The sequence below is a fragment of the Panthera pardus genome, unplaced genomic scaffold (genome assembly GCF_024362965.1).
Source record: "Panthera pardus isolate Hobbes unplaced genomic scaffold, ASM2436296v1 HiC_scaffold_6, whole genome shotgun sequence".
NCBI lineage: Eukaryota > Metazoa > Chordata > Mammalia > Carnivora > Felidae > Panthera > Panthera pardus.
The window spans coordinates 98876500-98892162 of NW_026526991.1; the positions used below are offsets into that span (position 1 = coordinate 98876500).

General features: G+C 42.7%; 1 protein-coding gene across 1 annotated transcript; it reads left to right on the plus strand.

Annotated features, from left to right (window-relative positions):
* Positions 1-242: 242 nt before the first annotated feature.
* Positions 243-13701, plus strand: NECAP1 (NECAP endocytosis associated 1). The gene is made up of 8 exons (XM_019464599.2): positions 243-374; positions 6358-6458; positions 6866-6970; positions 7892-7973; positions 8829-8937; positions 9030-9213; positions 11553-11655; positions 11987-13701. The coding sequence occupies exons 1-8, from the start codon at positions 280-282 to the stop codon at positions 12033-12035; spliced, it is 828 nt and encodes a 275-aa protein (XP_019320144.1). The 5' UTR covers positions 243-279; the 3' UTR covers positions 12036-13701.
* The last annotated feature ends 1962 nt before the right edge of the window (positions 13702-15663 follow it).

Sequence of the window (15663 nt, forward strand, 5' to 3'; positions counted from 1 at the left end):
ACCACCTTTCCGAAACGGAGATTTCCATAACGCGAATCGCCGCGCCCTGGAAAGGAAGTTTTGCCATTACCCAAGATGGCGAACTGCGCAGCTTCACGGTTTCCAGCTTTCAATATGGCTTCCCCAACCCGCACCACCGGAGGTTAATCTCAGGAACCAAACTAAACTCGCGCGGAAGTAGCGTAAGCGGAAGTTGCGCCTGGCCCAACTTCCCACCCCCTCCTACGCCCGCCCCCGTTCCTACGCCCCGCCCCCGGTGGCGCGGAGTGCAGAGCCAAGATGGCGGCGGAGTTGGAGTACGAGTCTGTTCTGTGTGTGAAGCCCGACGTTAGCGTCTACCGGATCCCTCCCCGGGCCTCCAACCGCGGTTACAGGTACTAGCCCCGAGGCTCTGCAGTACACGCATACCGGGTCGGGGATGACAGTGTCTTCCTCAGGTGGCACGCTGCGAGTCCCCGCCACTGCCACCTCTGAGTTGTCACTTTGCTAGCCTCCCACCAGGGTTGTTCTCGCCCCGTCCTCCTGTTCTTTTCCCACTGTGGCATGCCAGCCTGGTTTCCGCCGCTTAAAAAAATTTACCATCTGTGTCTTCCCACCCCTCCTCCCTTGGGCCCCTCTGGGTTACCCATCTGCTCCCCATCATACCCATCCAGTCGTGCCTGCTCCATCGCCTGTCACCTTTGGTTCGTTCTTTCTTGCGTCCTTCGGTTTCTCCTCCTCGTCGTACCCCCTCCTGACCTCCCTGCTTCTCATAAACATTTCCAGTACCCCGTGCATAATGGTGGGTAATCATTGTGTCGGCCGCTCTCTAGGTGATACGATTTAATCTTTTGTGCCAGTCTTGCCACCAAGCATGATCCGCCGTTTGGTTTTCCTTTCACTTCTTTTGCTAGTGGCAAAGGTTATGATGGTAGGTTTTCCAGTGGTTGTCCATTCTGTTTGTTTTTTTCCAGTACATTTTCTTGATGATTACATGGTATTTTCTATTTTCCTTTCCTCCCTTCTTAATCTCTCTCATAGCCTTTCTCTCCAAAGTTAATGCAGCATTTTCTCTGTAGGGCTAACCAACCACCTTTGTGATCGCGTGTCGGTGAGGTTCTGAGGATGCTGTAGGCAGTCATGAAGTCATGTAGTGGAAGGAGTTAACACGTTAACAGGGTTAACATATTCAAAAATACGGGTATGAACCCTGACAGTTTAACAGCTGTGTGATTTGGGACAAATCTCTTAATCTCTGCAAGCCTCAGTTTTCTCATCTGTAAAATAGAAAAAAAAAAAAAAGTGATCAGAAAACCTGCTCTGGTTCTGTACCTCAGAGAAGTTTTTGGAGGGTTACGTGAAATAATATAAGAAATGTGAAAAAATTTAGGAAACAGTAAAGCAGCATATTAAATACAAGGCACTGTTCTTACCCCTCTCTCGTCCACCTCACCATCATGATTTTCCTCTTGGCATTTATCATTGCTTTGGCTCTTGTCCTCCTCCTGTGGCCATTAGCTTGCCTCCTTACTGGGGTTTCATTCATCATGAATCACTCTCTTCGTGCTTGCTGACCTGTGCACTAGACACTGTGGGTTGCACATTTTGGCGGAGGTGGTCCTAATTCCAGTTTTTCAGTCAGGCCCCAAATCGACCACGAATAGGAATCTACGTGCTTTTCGATGGTAGTTACTGGTAGTGGTGTGTGAGTCAGCAGGGACATCTGCTGCTTTGGGCTTCCCAAAGAAGTGACCCTGCCATTCTGGCTTAGGTACGCTCTGTGCGGGCCTCCGTAGCACCACTGCTGATCTCTGTCCTAGCGCTCTTCCTTCTGTATTGTAATCGATTGTTCCGTCTGCTGTTTCTCCAGACTAGCTGTGAACAACTTGAGGTCTTTCCTAAGTTTATAGTACCAGGGTCTAGTACAGTGTCCTGCACATAGCGGGCACTCTGTAAATGTGGGAGAAATGAATAGATTACACTTCATCACATAAATTAGCACTGATTGAATTGTTCAGTAGTTAAGACTTCCGAAAGGGTATGATACATCATACAGTGGGGTTCTCTTCTCTTTCTTCTACTTTAAGCTTTTTCAACAACCTTCCTCCTCTCACCCACCTGCATTCTCAACTTTCACTTCCTAGTTTATCCACAGCCTTTTATCTGTATGTCCGTTAACTGCACTGAGCCATCAAAACAATTTCTTAATTTTCCTCTGTTTCTTGTTGTCTGTGTTGTCTATGCGTATTATTGACATTTCTTATCCTCAAGAGGCATTTTATCATTAGCCACTCTTAGTATAGTGAATGAAGAGAGCTGAACTAAGTGTGCATCGAGATTCCCATTTATTTGCTGGGTTACTCTTGGCAAGACACCTAACTCTTTTTAATTTTTTTTTATTTTTTAATTTTTTTAATGTTTATTTATTTTTGAGAGAGACAGAGATGGAATGTGAATGGGTTAGGGGCAGAGAGAGAGGGAGACACAGAATCCGAAGCAGGCTCCAGGCTCTGAGCTGTCAGCACAGAGCCCGACGCGGGGCTCGAACTCACAAACCATGAGATCATGACCTGAGCCGAAGTCGGACGCTCAACTGACTGAGCCACCCAGGCGCCCCACACCTCTCTTGAACTGTAGTTTCCTCATTTGTAAAAATGGATATACTACTACTTACCTTGCAGTATCCTTTCACTTAATTTTCATAGGAAGAGGCATAATGCTTGGCACATAATAGGTACTTGATAAATGTTACTTGTATGCCTTTTGTCTGCCTAATCTTGTTTACAGAACCCATTTTACATTATGAGCATGACTTATTCTTTAGGCTGCCTTTAAAGGAAAAATTGGGATTTTTAGGAAGCAGGAGGAATACTTTGAGTGATTAGTAAGATTGAGGGAATGAATGACTTTGATTCACGTAGCGTAAGCTGTTGCTTCCCAGACTTTCTCTGACAATTTAGATCGATGAGAATGTTACAAATGATTAGAAAATGGTTTCCCAACCTATGAAACTGTTGTTATATTCATCACTGCCCTTCCCTCAGCTAAATCATTAGTAAACTCAGTAGTCTGTTTTAATGTGATGAGAAGAATGCTGGACTTCGAAGTTAGGCATTACTTCCTGTGTTACTATTCTTCATTAAGACGGACAGAGATGGTAGGCTTTCCATGCCTATTCCAGATGGTTGCTGTAAGGGTTTATTACTAACGTCAATGAAAATTTGTGAAGTCAGTTCAGAAGTCCAGCGAAACCAAGAGTTCCTCAGGCTAGGTCTTGGGAATGGGAAAGCAACTAAGGCTCAGGGCTGAGGGAAATTGCTTCTGGGGATATCCATTCACTTACTGAGGATTTGTTAAATATTGGCTACTAGCCACGCAAGATAAATAAGTCAAGGAACCTGTCCCAGGAAACACATCTAGTAGGCTTGTTCCTGATATATTCAGTACACAGTGTTTAGCTCATGGTGTGATGGTAGAATAAGTAATGACTCCTTAAAAAAAATGAAAACTCAGGGACCTTTAGAGCATTATAGTGTGGATCAGATTCAAGTACTTGAGGCACTGCATTAAGAGATGAGGGCATGACAAGGATTTATAAATCCTGTTCAAAACCTGTGCTAATTTTCATTTTTTTGTCCTTTCCACCTTTGCTTCTTGTTTAGATATATTTTATTGTTACCTTTCTGCCTTGCAAGTATTAGTCTTCAGGTTTCTAAGGGATGAGGTTTTTTATTTACAGATTTTATTTTATTTATTTACTTTTTAATTATTATTTTTTTAAGTTTATTTATTTTTGAGACAGAGAGAGACAGAGCATGAACGGGGGAGGGTCAGAGACAGAGGGAGACACAGAATCGGAAGCGGGCTCCAGGCTCTGAGCCATCAGCCCAGAGCCCGACACAGGGCTCGAACTCACGGACCGCGAGATCGTGACCTGAGCTGAAGTCGGATGCTTAGCCAACTGAGCCACCCAGGCGCCCCAAAGATTTTGTTTTTTTAAAATTTTTATTCTTTTTGAGAGACGAAAAGAGAGAGAGCATGGGATAGAGGCAGAGGGAGAGAGAGAATCCCAAGCAGGCTCTGCCCTCAGTGTGGAGCCCCATGCGGGGTTTGATCTCGTGACTGCAAGATCACGAATGCAGCTGAAATTTAGAGCCTGGTGCTCAACTGACTGAGCCACCAAGGTGCTATGAGATTTTATTTTTATGTAATCTCTGTACCCAACAGGGGGCTTGAACTCACAACCTCGAGATCAAAAGTCACATGCTGTAGTGATTGAGCCAGCCAGGTGCCCCATGATGAGTTACTTAATAACTTTTACTTTGCCCTCTCTTTTCCACACGCTGACAAAAACAAACTCACAAATTCAGAGCTTTGTAAAATTGGTCATATTTAAATAATGTCTTAGATTTCCTTCAAATTCATGTATCACACAGATTATAAGTATTCAGTGTTTTGTAATGTTTCCACGGACATCTGTATCTCTAGCCCACATGTTTTTCCTGAACTCCTGGCTCATATTCAAATGCCTTCTCTGTATCTTCACTTGAGAAATCAATTTGACGTCTCCAACTCAACATATTCAAAACTGAACTCCTGAGCTTTCTTCTCAGACATGCTCTACCTATAGCCTTTCTGTCTCAGTTATTGGCAGTTCCTTTGCTCAGGCGAAAAACTTCAGAGTCATCCTTGACTCCTCCTACCTCACATTCAGTCCTTTAGAAAACCCCGTTTCTTTGCTTTAAATGTGTCTAGAATCTAGCCGCTTCTGCTCCTGTCCCTTCCTAGTCACCGTCATGACTCCTGGATTGCGGTGGTAGTCTCTTAACTATAATCCCCTTGCTTCAGTATTTACATTGCTTCTATGTACAACAGACAAGGTAATTCTTTTTTTTTTTTTTTTTAATTTTTTTTTTTTTTCAACGTTTTTTATTTATTTTTGGGACAGAGAGAGACAGAGCATGAACGGGGGAGGGGCAGAGAGAGAGAGGGAGACACAGAATGGGAAACAGGCTCCAGGCTCCGAGCCATCAGCCCAGAGCCTGACGCGGGGCTCGAACTCACGGACCGCGAGATCGTGACCTGGCTGAAGTCGGACGCTTAACCGACTGCGCCACCCAGGCGCCCGGTAATCCTTTTAAAGTCAAAGGAAGATCATGTTTCACCTCTGCTTAAAACTGGTACTGGCTCCTTTTTCACTCAGTAAAAGCTAAAGTTCGTACGAGGCCTATACAATTTGCCCCTCTGTTACCTCACCCCCACCTCATCTCTTATTTTATTCCAGCTGCAGTGGCTTTCTTTTTGAGGGCAAGCTTTCCAGGTACACTCGCACCTTAGCACCTTTGCACTAATTGTTTCAAACCTGGAGCTCCTCCCCCCCTCCCCCCAATATCTGCATGAGTAACTCTCTTGCTTCCTTCACATTTTTGCCCACATTTCACCTTGTTTAAAAAAAAATTTTTTTTTTTAATGTTTATTTATTTTGGAGAGAGACAGAGACAGAATGCGCGTGGGTTTGGGGCAGAGAGAGAGGGAGACACAGAATCTGAAGCAGCTCCAGGCTCTGAGGTGTCTGCACAGAGCCCGACACGGGGCTCGAACTCAGGAGCTGTGAGATCATGACCTGAACTGAAGTCAGACACTCAACCAACTGAGCCACCCAGGTGCCCCTCATTTCACCTTGTTAATAAGGCCTCCCCTGACTACCCTCTTGAATGCTGCAACCTGTTTACCCTCCCACTACCCTCCCGATTTCCCTTTTCTGCTTCATTTTCTTTCTGCTTTAGTACTTACCATTTTCTGAGATCAGTAAAATACTGATATTTTACTTATTGTGTTTATTTTTTATTGTCTATTTTCTATTAGAATATAAACCTCACGAGGGTAGGAGTCTTTGTTTTGTTCATTCACCTAGAACAGTGCCTGTGACTTAATATGCATTCTGTAAGTATTGGTTGAATTCAGTGAAAGATGATAATACATTTAGGGATTTGGGAAGCCTTCTGTTACCCAGTATAGTTCATTCAGTAGACTCTGTTATTACTTGATCAGTAAAACACTATTATATAAAATGTCATCTGCAGTGTGGCAGTATAGTACCATTATGAGAGTTCGTTTTAATTGCTTGTATTTGTACTTTTACATGTTTTTATTGATCCTTATTAGACTCCAGGATTCTTAAGAAGTACCACTGTCTTTTGTTTGCTTTGGATTATATGTCATATGAGGCATCTGGGCAGCAGGGATCATGAGTTATTCTTGTTAATTATTTAATAGGTAGAATAAGCAAGAAGGGAAATAGAAATACGGCAAATGATTCTGTGTAGGTTTTTCGTAATAAAAGCCATAGACTTGAGGCTTCCTATTTTCCTGTCCTAGGGCATCTGACTGGAAATTAGACCAGCCTGATTGGACTGGTCGCCTCCGAATCACTTCAAAAGGGAAGATTGCTTATATCAAGCTTGAGGATAAAGTTTCAGGTAATCTGTGCTGGTGACCCTCTAAGATATTAAGGGTATTAGTTTGGTGTGCCTTTTCTTTTCCTTTTTCTTTTCTTCTTTTTTTTTTTTTTTAATGTTTATTTATGTATTTTGAGAGTGAGAGAGTGAGCAGGGGGAGGGTCACAGAGGGAGGAGAGAGAGAGAATCTCAAGCAGGCTCTGAGTTTTCAGCGTAGAGCCCAACACGTGGCTTGAACCCATACACCATGAGATCATGACCTGAGTCGAAATCAAGAGTCAGATGCTTAACCGACTCAGCCACCCAGGCACCCCGTTTTTGGTGAACTTTTATAAATACATTTAAGTTGGAGACTGGAATGGAAATATTTGTTAGAGTTTTAGATTTTTGCTTCTTTAGCTCAAGGAAGTCCTTTTCTTACCTGTTAGGGGAGCTCTTTGCTCAGGCACCAGTAGAACAATATCCTGGTATTGCTGTGGAGACGGTGACAGATTCCAGCCGCTACTTTGTAATCCGGATCCAGGATGGTACTGGTAAGGGATCTGGGATTTTGAATGGGTGAGGTTAGGAAAATAGGTGATGCCTTTCAATAAAGTGCGTCTCAGTTGCATTTATCTTAACTTCAATTTACTAAATTTTTCCACCCCTTGCTCCACAGTTAACTATGGTTGCTAAAGGACAAGGATTAACATGTTGTTTGTAATAAATAAAAACAAGCTCAAGATATGATAATTAATAGGTGGATATAAATAAATGTCTATCCAACCAAAGAATTCATACATATTGCCCACTCATTCATTGTTTGTGGTGGGTTTTGGTGGGACTGTCTTAAATCATCTATGTCTAGGGCATTTTCTATCTTTTCTCCATAGTCTATATCAGAGGTGGGCAAACTTTCTGGAAAGACAGATGGTGAATATTTTAGATTGCAGGCCAAATGGTCTCTATTGTAGCTACTCAGTTCTGCTGATGTGGTATGAAAGCAGCTATAGATAATATGTAAACAAATGGGAATAGCTGTGTTCCAGTAAAATATTATTTAAAAAAAAATTTTTTTTTTTTTTTAACGTTTATTTATTTTTGAGACAGAGAGAGAGCGAGCATGAACGGGGGAGGGTCAGAGAGAGAGGGAGACACAGAATCCCAAACAGGCTCCAGGCTCTGAGCGGTCAGCACAGAGCCCGACGCGGGGCTCGAACTCACAGACCGCGAGATCATGACCCGAGCCGAAGTCGGCCGCCCAACTGACTGAGCCACCCAGGCGCCCCATTATTGACAAAAACAAGTATGGCAGCATTTGTCTCTTGGGCAATATGTAGGGTGTGGACCCCTGGGCTGTGAGAAATGTTTCACATTCACAGACTTTATCTAGTTAAGGTAACTGTTAATTTTCATTGGGTGGAATTTTCCCTAAGGGACACTTCCTGTTCTGAGTATTCCTGTCTTTTTCACAGGGCGTAGTGCTTTCATTGGCATTGGCTTCACAGATCGGGGTGATGCCTTTGACTTTAATGTCTCCTTGCAAGATCATTTCAAGTGAGTGATTCTTGTCCTTAACCGAGTTAAACCTTGGCTAAGTTAACCCTTAACCAAGCTAAAGGGTTTTGGAAATGCTCCTCCTCAGTTGAATGGATACTACCTCTTTTATCTGCTGGTTTCTGTATTTGATAAACTAGTTTGTTACGAATTTGAATCTTCCCATTCACTGTTTCCTTACATCATCTTTGTGTCTCTTCTGTCCTTTCCTTATAGCCCAGGATATGTTTTTGGTCCTTTGTACGGTGTTTTGAGATGATGCTTTTGCTTATGCCTCTGGAGGAATTGACATTTGCTCTCTTCAGTGGCCGAGGGAGGCATATAGTAAGAGCAGGACTGTATGTGAGAGAGGAGGAGTTACATGCCAGTTTTGTTGCTTTGTGTAGCTGACGTGTTGTATGTCTCCTGCAACGACATTGCTTCAGTTTTGCCACAGTTGTGGTGGACAGCGCCATGCATGGTCAGCTTCCTACTTCAAGGGCAGGCATAAGTCTGCTTTTCTGCCTCAGAACTCTGAAATTGTGGAAGTGCACTCAGTTGGCACAGGGATGCAGCCCGGAAGGACGGAGGAATTAACGTCCCCTCAGGGGCAGCCCTCACCCATGGCGGGTGGAAATTGGCAGCTAAATGCCCTCCTTTGGAGGGACAAGTTAAATATGCATTCTGAATGGCTCCTCGGTGATATTGAACCCTGTTGCCCTGTTTTGGCTTTTCTTCTTTTCCTTCCTCACTTTTCATGTTCCTTCACTCTGCTTTCTGGAGTCCTGTTTCACATAAGCCAGTTACACTCAAATTTGTGTGTCAGCTCTGCTTTCAGGTAGTCCCAAATTGAGATAATTTACTCTTTTACTGAAGGTGGGTAAAGCAGGAATCTGAGATTTCCAGAGAATCTCAGGAAATGGACACTCGTCCCAAGTTGGATCTGGGCTTCAAGGAAGGACAGACCATCAAGTTGAGTATTGGGGTGAGTATGGTTTCTTTCCTCCCGCTCCCTGAATTTCCATAATAAGCTTTTGACTTTTTCTTTCTCTTTCTTCTCTGTTTTCTTTTTTATAGAACATTACAACTAAGAAAGGTGGTGCTTCCAAGCCCAAGGCTGCAGGAACTGGGGGCCTGAGCTTGCTCCCGCCCCCACCTGGAGGCAAAGTCACTATCCCCCCACCATCCTCCTCAGTTGCCATCAGCAATCATGTCACTCCACCACCCATTCCAAAATCTAACCATGGAGGTAGTGATGCAGGTAAATCTCTCTGTTACTTTGAACTCAAGACCCTGAGAACAAGAGTTGCACATTGCACCCTCTGAGCCAGCCAGGCGCTCCATCTCTGTTACTTTTAACTTTGAGAAATCATCTTATCTTCTCTTTCTTTTTTTTTTTTTAATTTTTAAATTTTACTTAAATCCAAGTTTAACATGTGGTGTAATAATGATTTCAGGGGTAGAATTTAGTGATTCATCACTTACACATCAATCTTAATCATCATATCTTAAGTTTCAGTTGGGTACCGTACCCCTGTTTGCCAAGGAGAGTATTGATGTTTTTGCTATTAATGACACTTGGTACTGAAAGGTGATTCTGACAGCCTTTAGCAAGGGATTTAAGTTTTTCTATTGAACCGGGAGTCATGGTATTTGGTAGGTTCTTTGTCAGAAAATGAGTGGATATTGGGGCACCTGGGTGGCTCTGTTGATTAAGCATCTGACTCTTGATTTCAGCTCAGCTCTTGATCTCACAGTTGTGAGATTGAGCCCTGCATCAGGCTTCAAGCTGGGTGTGGAACCTGCTTGAGATTCTCCCACCCGCTCCAAAAAAGAAAATGAGTGGTTATTAAGAAAAAGACTGTTTCCTTCATTGTACCTTGGTTAGATGCTAGTAGGCCTGAGAGTCAGATGCACTCAGATTTTGGTGAGAGCTCTGCTTTTTTTTTTTTAATTTTTTTTAACGTTTATTCATTTTTTGAAAGAGACAGAGCCTGTGTGGGGGAGGGGCAGAGAGAGAGGGAGGCATAGAATCCAAAGCAGGCTCCAGGCTCTGGACTGACACAGAGCCCGACGCGGGGCTCGAACCCACGGACCGTGAGATCATGACCTGAGCTGAAGTTGGATGCTCAACCGACTGAGCCACCCAGGCGCCCTGAGCTCTGCTATTTTATATCTGAGTGTACTTGGTAATATTATTTACATTTTCTGTCTTAATATCCTTATCTACATAATGGAGACTTAAAACTACACCCAGATTGTGAAGGTGGGGTGGCCTGACGCCACCTAGCACTGTCCGTGGCGCAGAGCAGCCACTCAGTAAACGTGATGTTTTCATTTTTCCTGTTTCTTCGCTAGGACAGCTGGGAGACCGTTAGACAGCATCTGGGTTCGTGAATACATTTTCACTTTTCTGTACCATCTAATGGCAAAAAAGAATAGATCTAGTTCTTTCCATTTCAAGAATGAGAATATTAGGGGTGCCTGGGTTTGACATCGGCTCAGGTTGTGATCTCATAGTTTGTGTGTTTGAGCCCTGTGTCAGGCTCTTTGCTGTCAGTGCAGAGCCTGCCTTGATCCTCTGTAGCCCTCTCTGTCTGCTCCTTCCCCTCTCTCACATGCGTATGTATGTGTGTGCTCTCTCAAAAAATAAACATTAAAAAAAATGAAAGAGTGAGAACATTAGAACGTGAAAAGGAATTTTTCTGAGATTATTCATATAATTGACGACTAAGAGTAAACTTTTTCTTTCTGGAATTTTGAGATAAAAATGGTTGTAACCTACTTTTTTTCATAAGTGTCTCCAGAAGGCACTGGGGGGATAATGTCTAAGATTTATTTTTAATTTTTTTGAATGAAGCTTTTTATTTTAAGATGATTGTAGGTTCACACGCAGTTGTAAAAAATAACAGAAAGAAATCCTGGGTCCTCTTTACCCATTTTCCCTAAATGGTAACTGTTTACAAAACCGAAGTGGAACAGCTTAATCAGGAAATTGACATTGATACCGTCTACTGATCTTATGTAGATTTCACCAGCTACACGTGTTCTCATTCGTGTGTATATGTGTGTTTAGCTCTCTGCACTGTGATTGTGTTAGGTTCCTGGATCTGTTACCACGGTCAGGATACAGAACAGCTCCCTCAGTGCAAGGGTCCCTCACATCATCCTTTTATACCCACACCTCCCCCCGAGTCCTGCCCCACTCCTCCTCTAACCCTTGGCGATCACTAGTCTGTTTGCCATCTTTATAATTTTGTCACTTCGTGAATGTTATATAAGTGGAAACATACAGTACATAACCTTTGGGGATTGGCTTTTTCCACTCAGCATAATTCCCTTGAGATTCATCCAAGCTGTGTACATCAGCAGTTTGTTTCTCTTTCTTGCTGGGTAGTATTCCATGGTATGGATGTACCATAGCGCGTTTAACCGTCGTCACCCACGGGGAAACATCTGGCTCATATCCAGTTTTTGGCTATTGCAGATAAAGCTGCAAGGAACATTTGTGTATAGATTTTGGTGTAAGCGTAGGTTTTTATTTCTAAGATTTTTATTATGCTTCCCCTTTTCTTTTTCTTCCGTCTGCCCTGTATTCAGATATCCTTTTAGATTTGGATGCTCCTGCTCCTGTCCCGGCACCAGCACCAGCTCCAGTGTCTGCAAGCAATGACTTGTGGGGAGACTTCAGCACTGCTTCCAGGTATGAGCATAGTGAAACCAGCATACTGTCAAGCAGGGTACAGGGAATGTCACCGTCCAATGAAATCTTGATGTGGGAAGGCAGGGCATTTCCAGATCATAGAGTCTTAGGCAGGAAGTTTAGGTAAGGAAGTAGAGTTAGTGCTGGGGATGGTGGGAGAAGAAAGCTGTAGGGTGAAGTTTGGCTGGGATGTTTCAAGCCTTGATAAGTAGAATTTCTGTGAGGTATAGTTTCAGAAAATCTGGGCATTGATTTCTTGGAAACTATTAAGTGAAGAATGGAGTAGCTGTCCTAATTCCTTTGGCTTTCTCTCTGTTCTCCTGTCTTGCAGCTCTGTTCCAAACCAGGCACCACAGCCATCCAACTGGGTCCAGTTCTGAATAGCATTAAGGACAGACTTGAAGAAAAAAAAAAATGACCTTGAGGGCACCAATCTGTGAGGGAAGTTAGGAACCCCTTCTCTTCCCAGAACCAAAATTACTGGACAATCTTTTTCATAGCTCCTCCATTGCATTCAAGCTGGATCACGTCACCCCCCTATGTTGTTACTTGCGTACAGCCGAGGAAGAATCTCTCATCTCCTGTTCACTGTTAAGGCAGGGGAGTGGTGGGTCTTCTCATACTTGTGGCTGACTATGCAGGGCCCCAAAGGCCAGATCTCTTTGAGGGAGAAGTGAATTCTAACATCTGTAAAATTGTTCTTTTCAATTCTTCAACTTATTTCAGAATCATCTCATGACCCTGTGTGCCTCTTTGTGAAGCCCTATTGAGCAATTTCAGGGGAGACAAAAACCTTGAAATTTCTTTTCCCACTAGCCTACGACCCTCCAAATGGACTGACCAACCTCAGTGTTTACAGATTCAGAGTTTTGACAGGGATAGGTGTGAAGAAAGACCTGTTTCCTGGGTCTCTGAGATAGACCCTCCTGCAGGCTTATCCTGTCCAGTGAACATCCAGGGCGGGGGGCAGCTCCATCGCCCTCGTGTGTTTACATTGTTTCTTCCTGTGCTCAGAGGGTTTGTTGGTGGCACCTCCACTGTTCTTTTATTTGTTGAATAGTGCAACATCTTTGATCAGTGGGTGTCTCTTAGATGAAGGAGGTTCGAGGGGCTGTGTTTTCCAAGTCCTATTGTAGAGAAGCGTTGACTTTCTTGCAGCTCCGTCTGGTGGCTGCATTTGAAGCGCGGCATTACTTTGTATTTGCCCCATTATTTGACCTGGAGTTGAAGGGTTTAGAGTTTTTAACCTGATCTGTAGAGCAGACGGGTTGAAAAGCACGTAACTCTTTTTCAGTACCCACATTGCCTTGCTGCCTGGGTATCTGGCCCCTTGCGTGAACATTTAGTTTTCAGTGCATCTAGCCCTTTCATAGAAAGCTGCTATTACATACATTGTCACTTATGAAGGAAGCTGGAGAGTCCACGGCACTAGCCGTCCTAGGTTCTGCCCGAGTGACCGCTTCGCTAAACCATCACAGAGGGTATCTCGAAAGCAAGTTGCTCTCCCACCACTTTCCCTTCCCTCTACCCCACCATTCCTTTTACAGTGCTGTGAAGACAGTTCCCTTTCTCAAATGAATGGGCACTATCAATTGTGTTTGTTAATGAGCAATTTTGAGGGTGAAATGGGAAGATCTCGTTTCTTCCCTCAGCACTTCTTTGGATGTGTACACTTTGGGAGGCTTGTGTTTAGTTTCAAAATATAGTCTCTCTCCTGGATTTCCTTCTTGACTCTTTTTAACTTTGGGTCCATTTTTTTCTCATTGCCTCCTGTTCCAGGCAGCTCTATTCTTACAGAGCCATGGCAGGGCTTTTTAAAATTCCAATAGAAAACACTAAGTGGAAAGTCTATAGAATCACTAGTGACTGACTACTGGGAAACTATTTTCTCAATCTTCCTCCATGTTGTGTTCTTTGTATTCTCAAGATGATAATATATTATGTATTTGAATTGCTGAAAAACTGAAAATGAAATTTAAGATATATGTATATAAAGCGTATGCTGTATTGGTGCAATAATGGTAATTAAAAATATGGAAAAAGGTAGTGTCTCCTTTATCTTTAATTTGCCTATTTCAGTGCCTTTTTAATTCAATTGACCCAATATAAACGGGCCAGTAGGTAATAAATGGACATTTTATATCTAATACTCTTTTTCAAGAAATAGGGTTTCATTCAGCAGTTCAGGCTAGACTTCGGTACTCACGGTTCTAAACCCACAGAGCACTCCACTCCTTATAGAGATCGTATATATTAATTATTCATTTGCTGGTACAGTTCATTTCTTTTGCTTCAGATTATCTTCACGATCGAGGCCACCACTCACGTCCCAGAACTATAATCAGCATCAATGAGGGGAATCTGTGAGACATGGAACTAAAGACAGAGTTATAGACTTTGGAAGCCAGAAGGATCTTGGAGTTCTCATTCAGTGCTTTTCACAGAAGGTGAATCAGAATGATACGTGTGCTTGCTTTTTTAAATAAAGTAACACACTGCTCTCTGTAGAGATTCTCATGTACCTCCTAGAGTAGGGCCTAGATGTCTTTCCCACCCATGGCCTTTCTTATCATTACTGAGGTTGTGAGGCACTGTCACTGACAGAAGTGTATCATAAGCCTCAGGTTTTGTTTGGGGAAGAAAGTGGACAGTCTTTTTGGTTTTTTTGTTTTGTTTTGTTTTTAGCTCAACCCCCTCAGTTATACATTAGAATCTGCCTTCACAGTTGTAGTGTGAACTGGTATTACTCCACTTCATCCTGATAACCTTCTAGGCAGTTGGCCTGCCTCTAGCTTTCTTTTCTTTTCCTCTAGCTCCAATTCACCTTCCCTGTTGCCACCGGAATCACCTTCCTAAATCAAGCCCTGCCCACGCCCTTTCTTCCCTGACTCATTGTCTTTAATGATTTTCCTTTGCTTAGATCATAAAGGCCAAAGTACCATTTCATCCTCAGCCTTGTTTTCCCTTTCACTCAAAATATGCTCCTGAAACCAGGATACTAGTCATTCTTCAAATGCCATTAGCACCCTGAATATTGACTGCTTGCTAAAATTCCCTCTGCCTACAATACCTTCCTGCCTATTGAAATCCTTCCCGTTTCGTAAAGCTGGCGTGAATAATACTTCATGAAATGTCACCTATTCTTTCAGTCTGAAAAATGATCTCCTTTGTTTTGTTTAGGTTGCTGTTGAAATTCTCTAATAACATTACTTTGTAATATTAATTATGCTAATTAATATTAGTTTGTAATATTAGTTAGAATTTAGTTTTTAAGCTCTTTGAACATAAGGACCATGTCTTCATTTTTATCTACAAACCATACTTCCCTATACTTTTGTGTTATAGTAGATGCTCATTAAATACTTGTCGAATTAACAGTGATTTCAGTGAAGATGGATTAGAAATCAGTAAGTTGGGTATTTTCCTTCTTTTACTCATTCTCAGGGTTGTTCCTAGCTACATGATGTAAGTGTTCTTTGTATGCTTTGTCATAGTTGCAGAAAATCTCATTTATGTGCTCCAAAATCCATCACTATGAGGGAATCAAAAAGGCAGTGATGAAGAAAAATTTTACTTTGGTACATAAACCCTGTGACCTGGGAAAAGAAAAATGGTATTGTAAATAAAGCACAGCTGCGGATACGCTTGGTAATTTACGGTCTCATTTTGATGACCATCACTGTCTTAAGATGACATTGCACTTTGGTTATGTTTTAGTTATCTTGTAGCTTAAAAAAACACACCATTTCTGTTATTGCCTCTTAACTGTGCATGACACACACATACGGTATGTGACTATAGAACTCCCACTTGGGGGCAATGGGGTGGCTCAGTTGGTTAAACGTCTGACTCTTGATTTCATCTCAGGGTTTTGAGTTCAAGCCCCATGTTGATGCTAGGTGTGAGGCCTACTTAAAAGAAGAAAAAAAACAAACAACAGCTCCTACTCAAGAGCTCCCCATCAATCACACACATATTCTCTTGAGAAAGAAAGGAAAAATGAGAGTT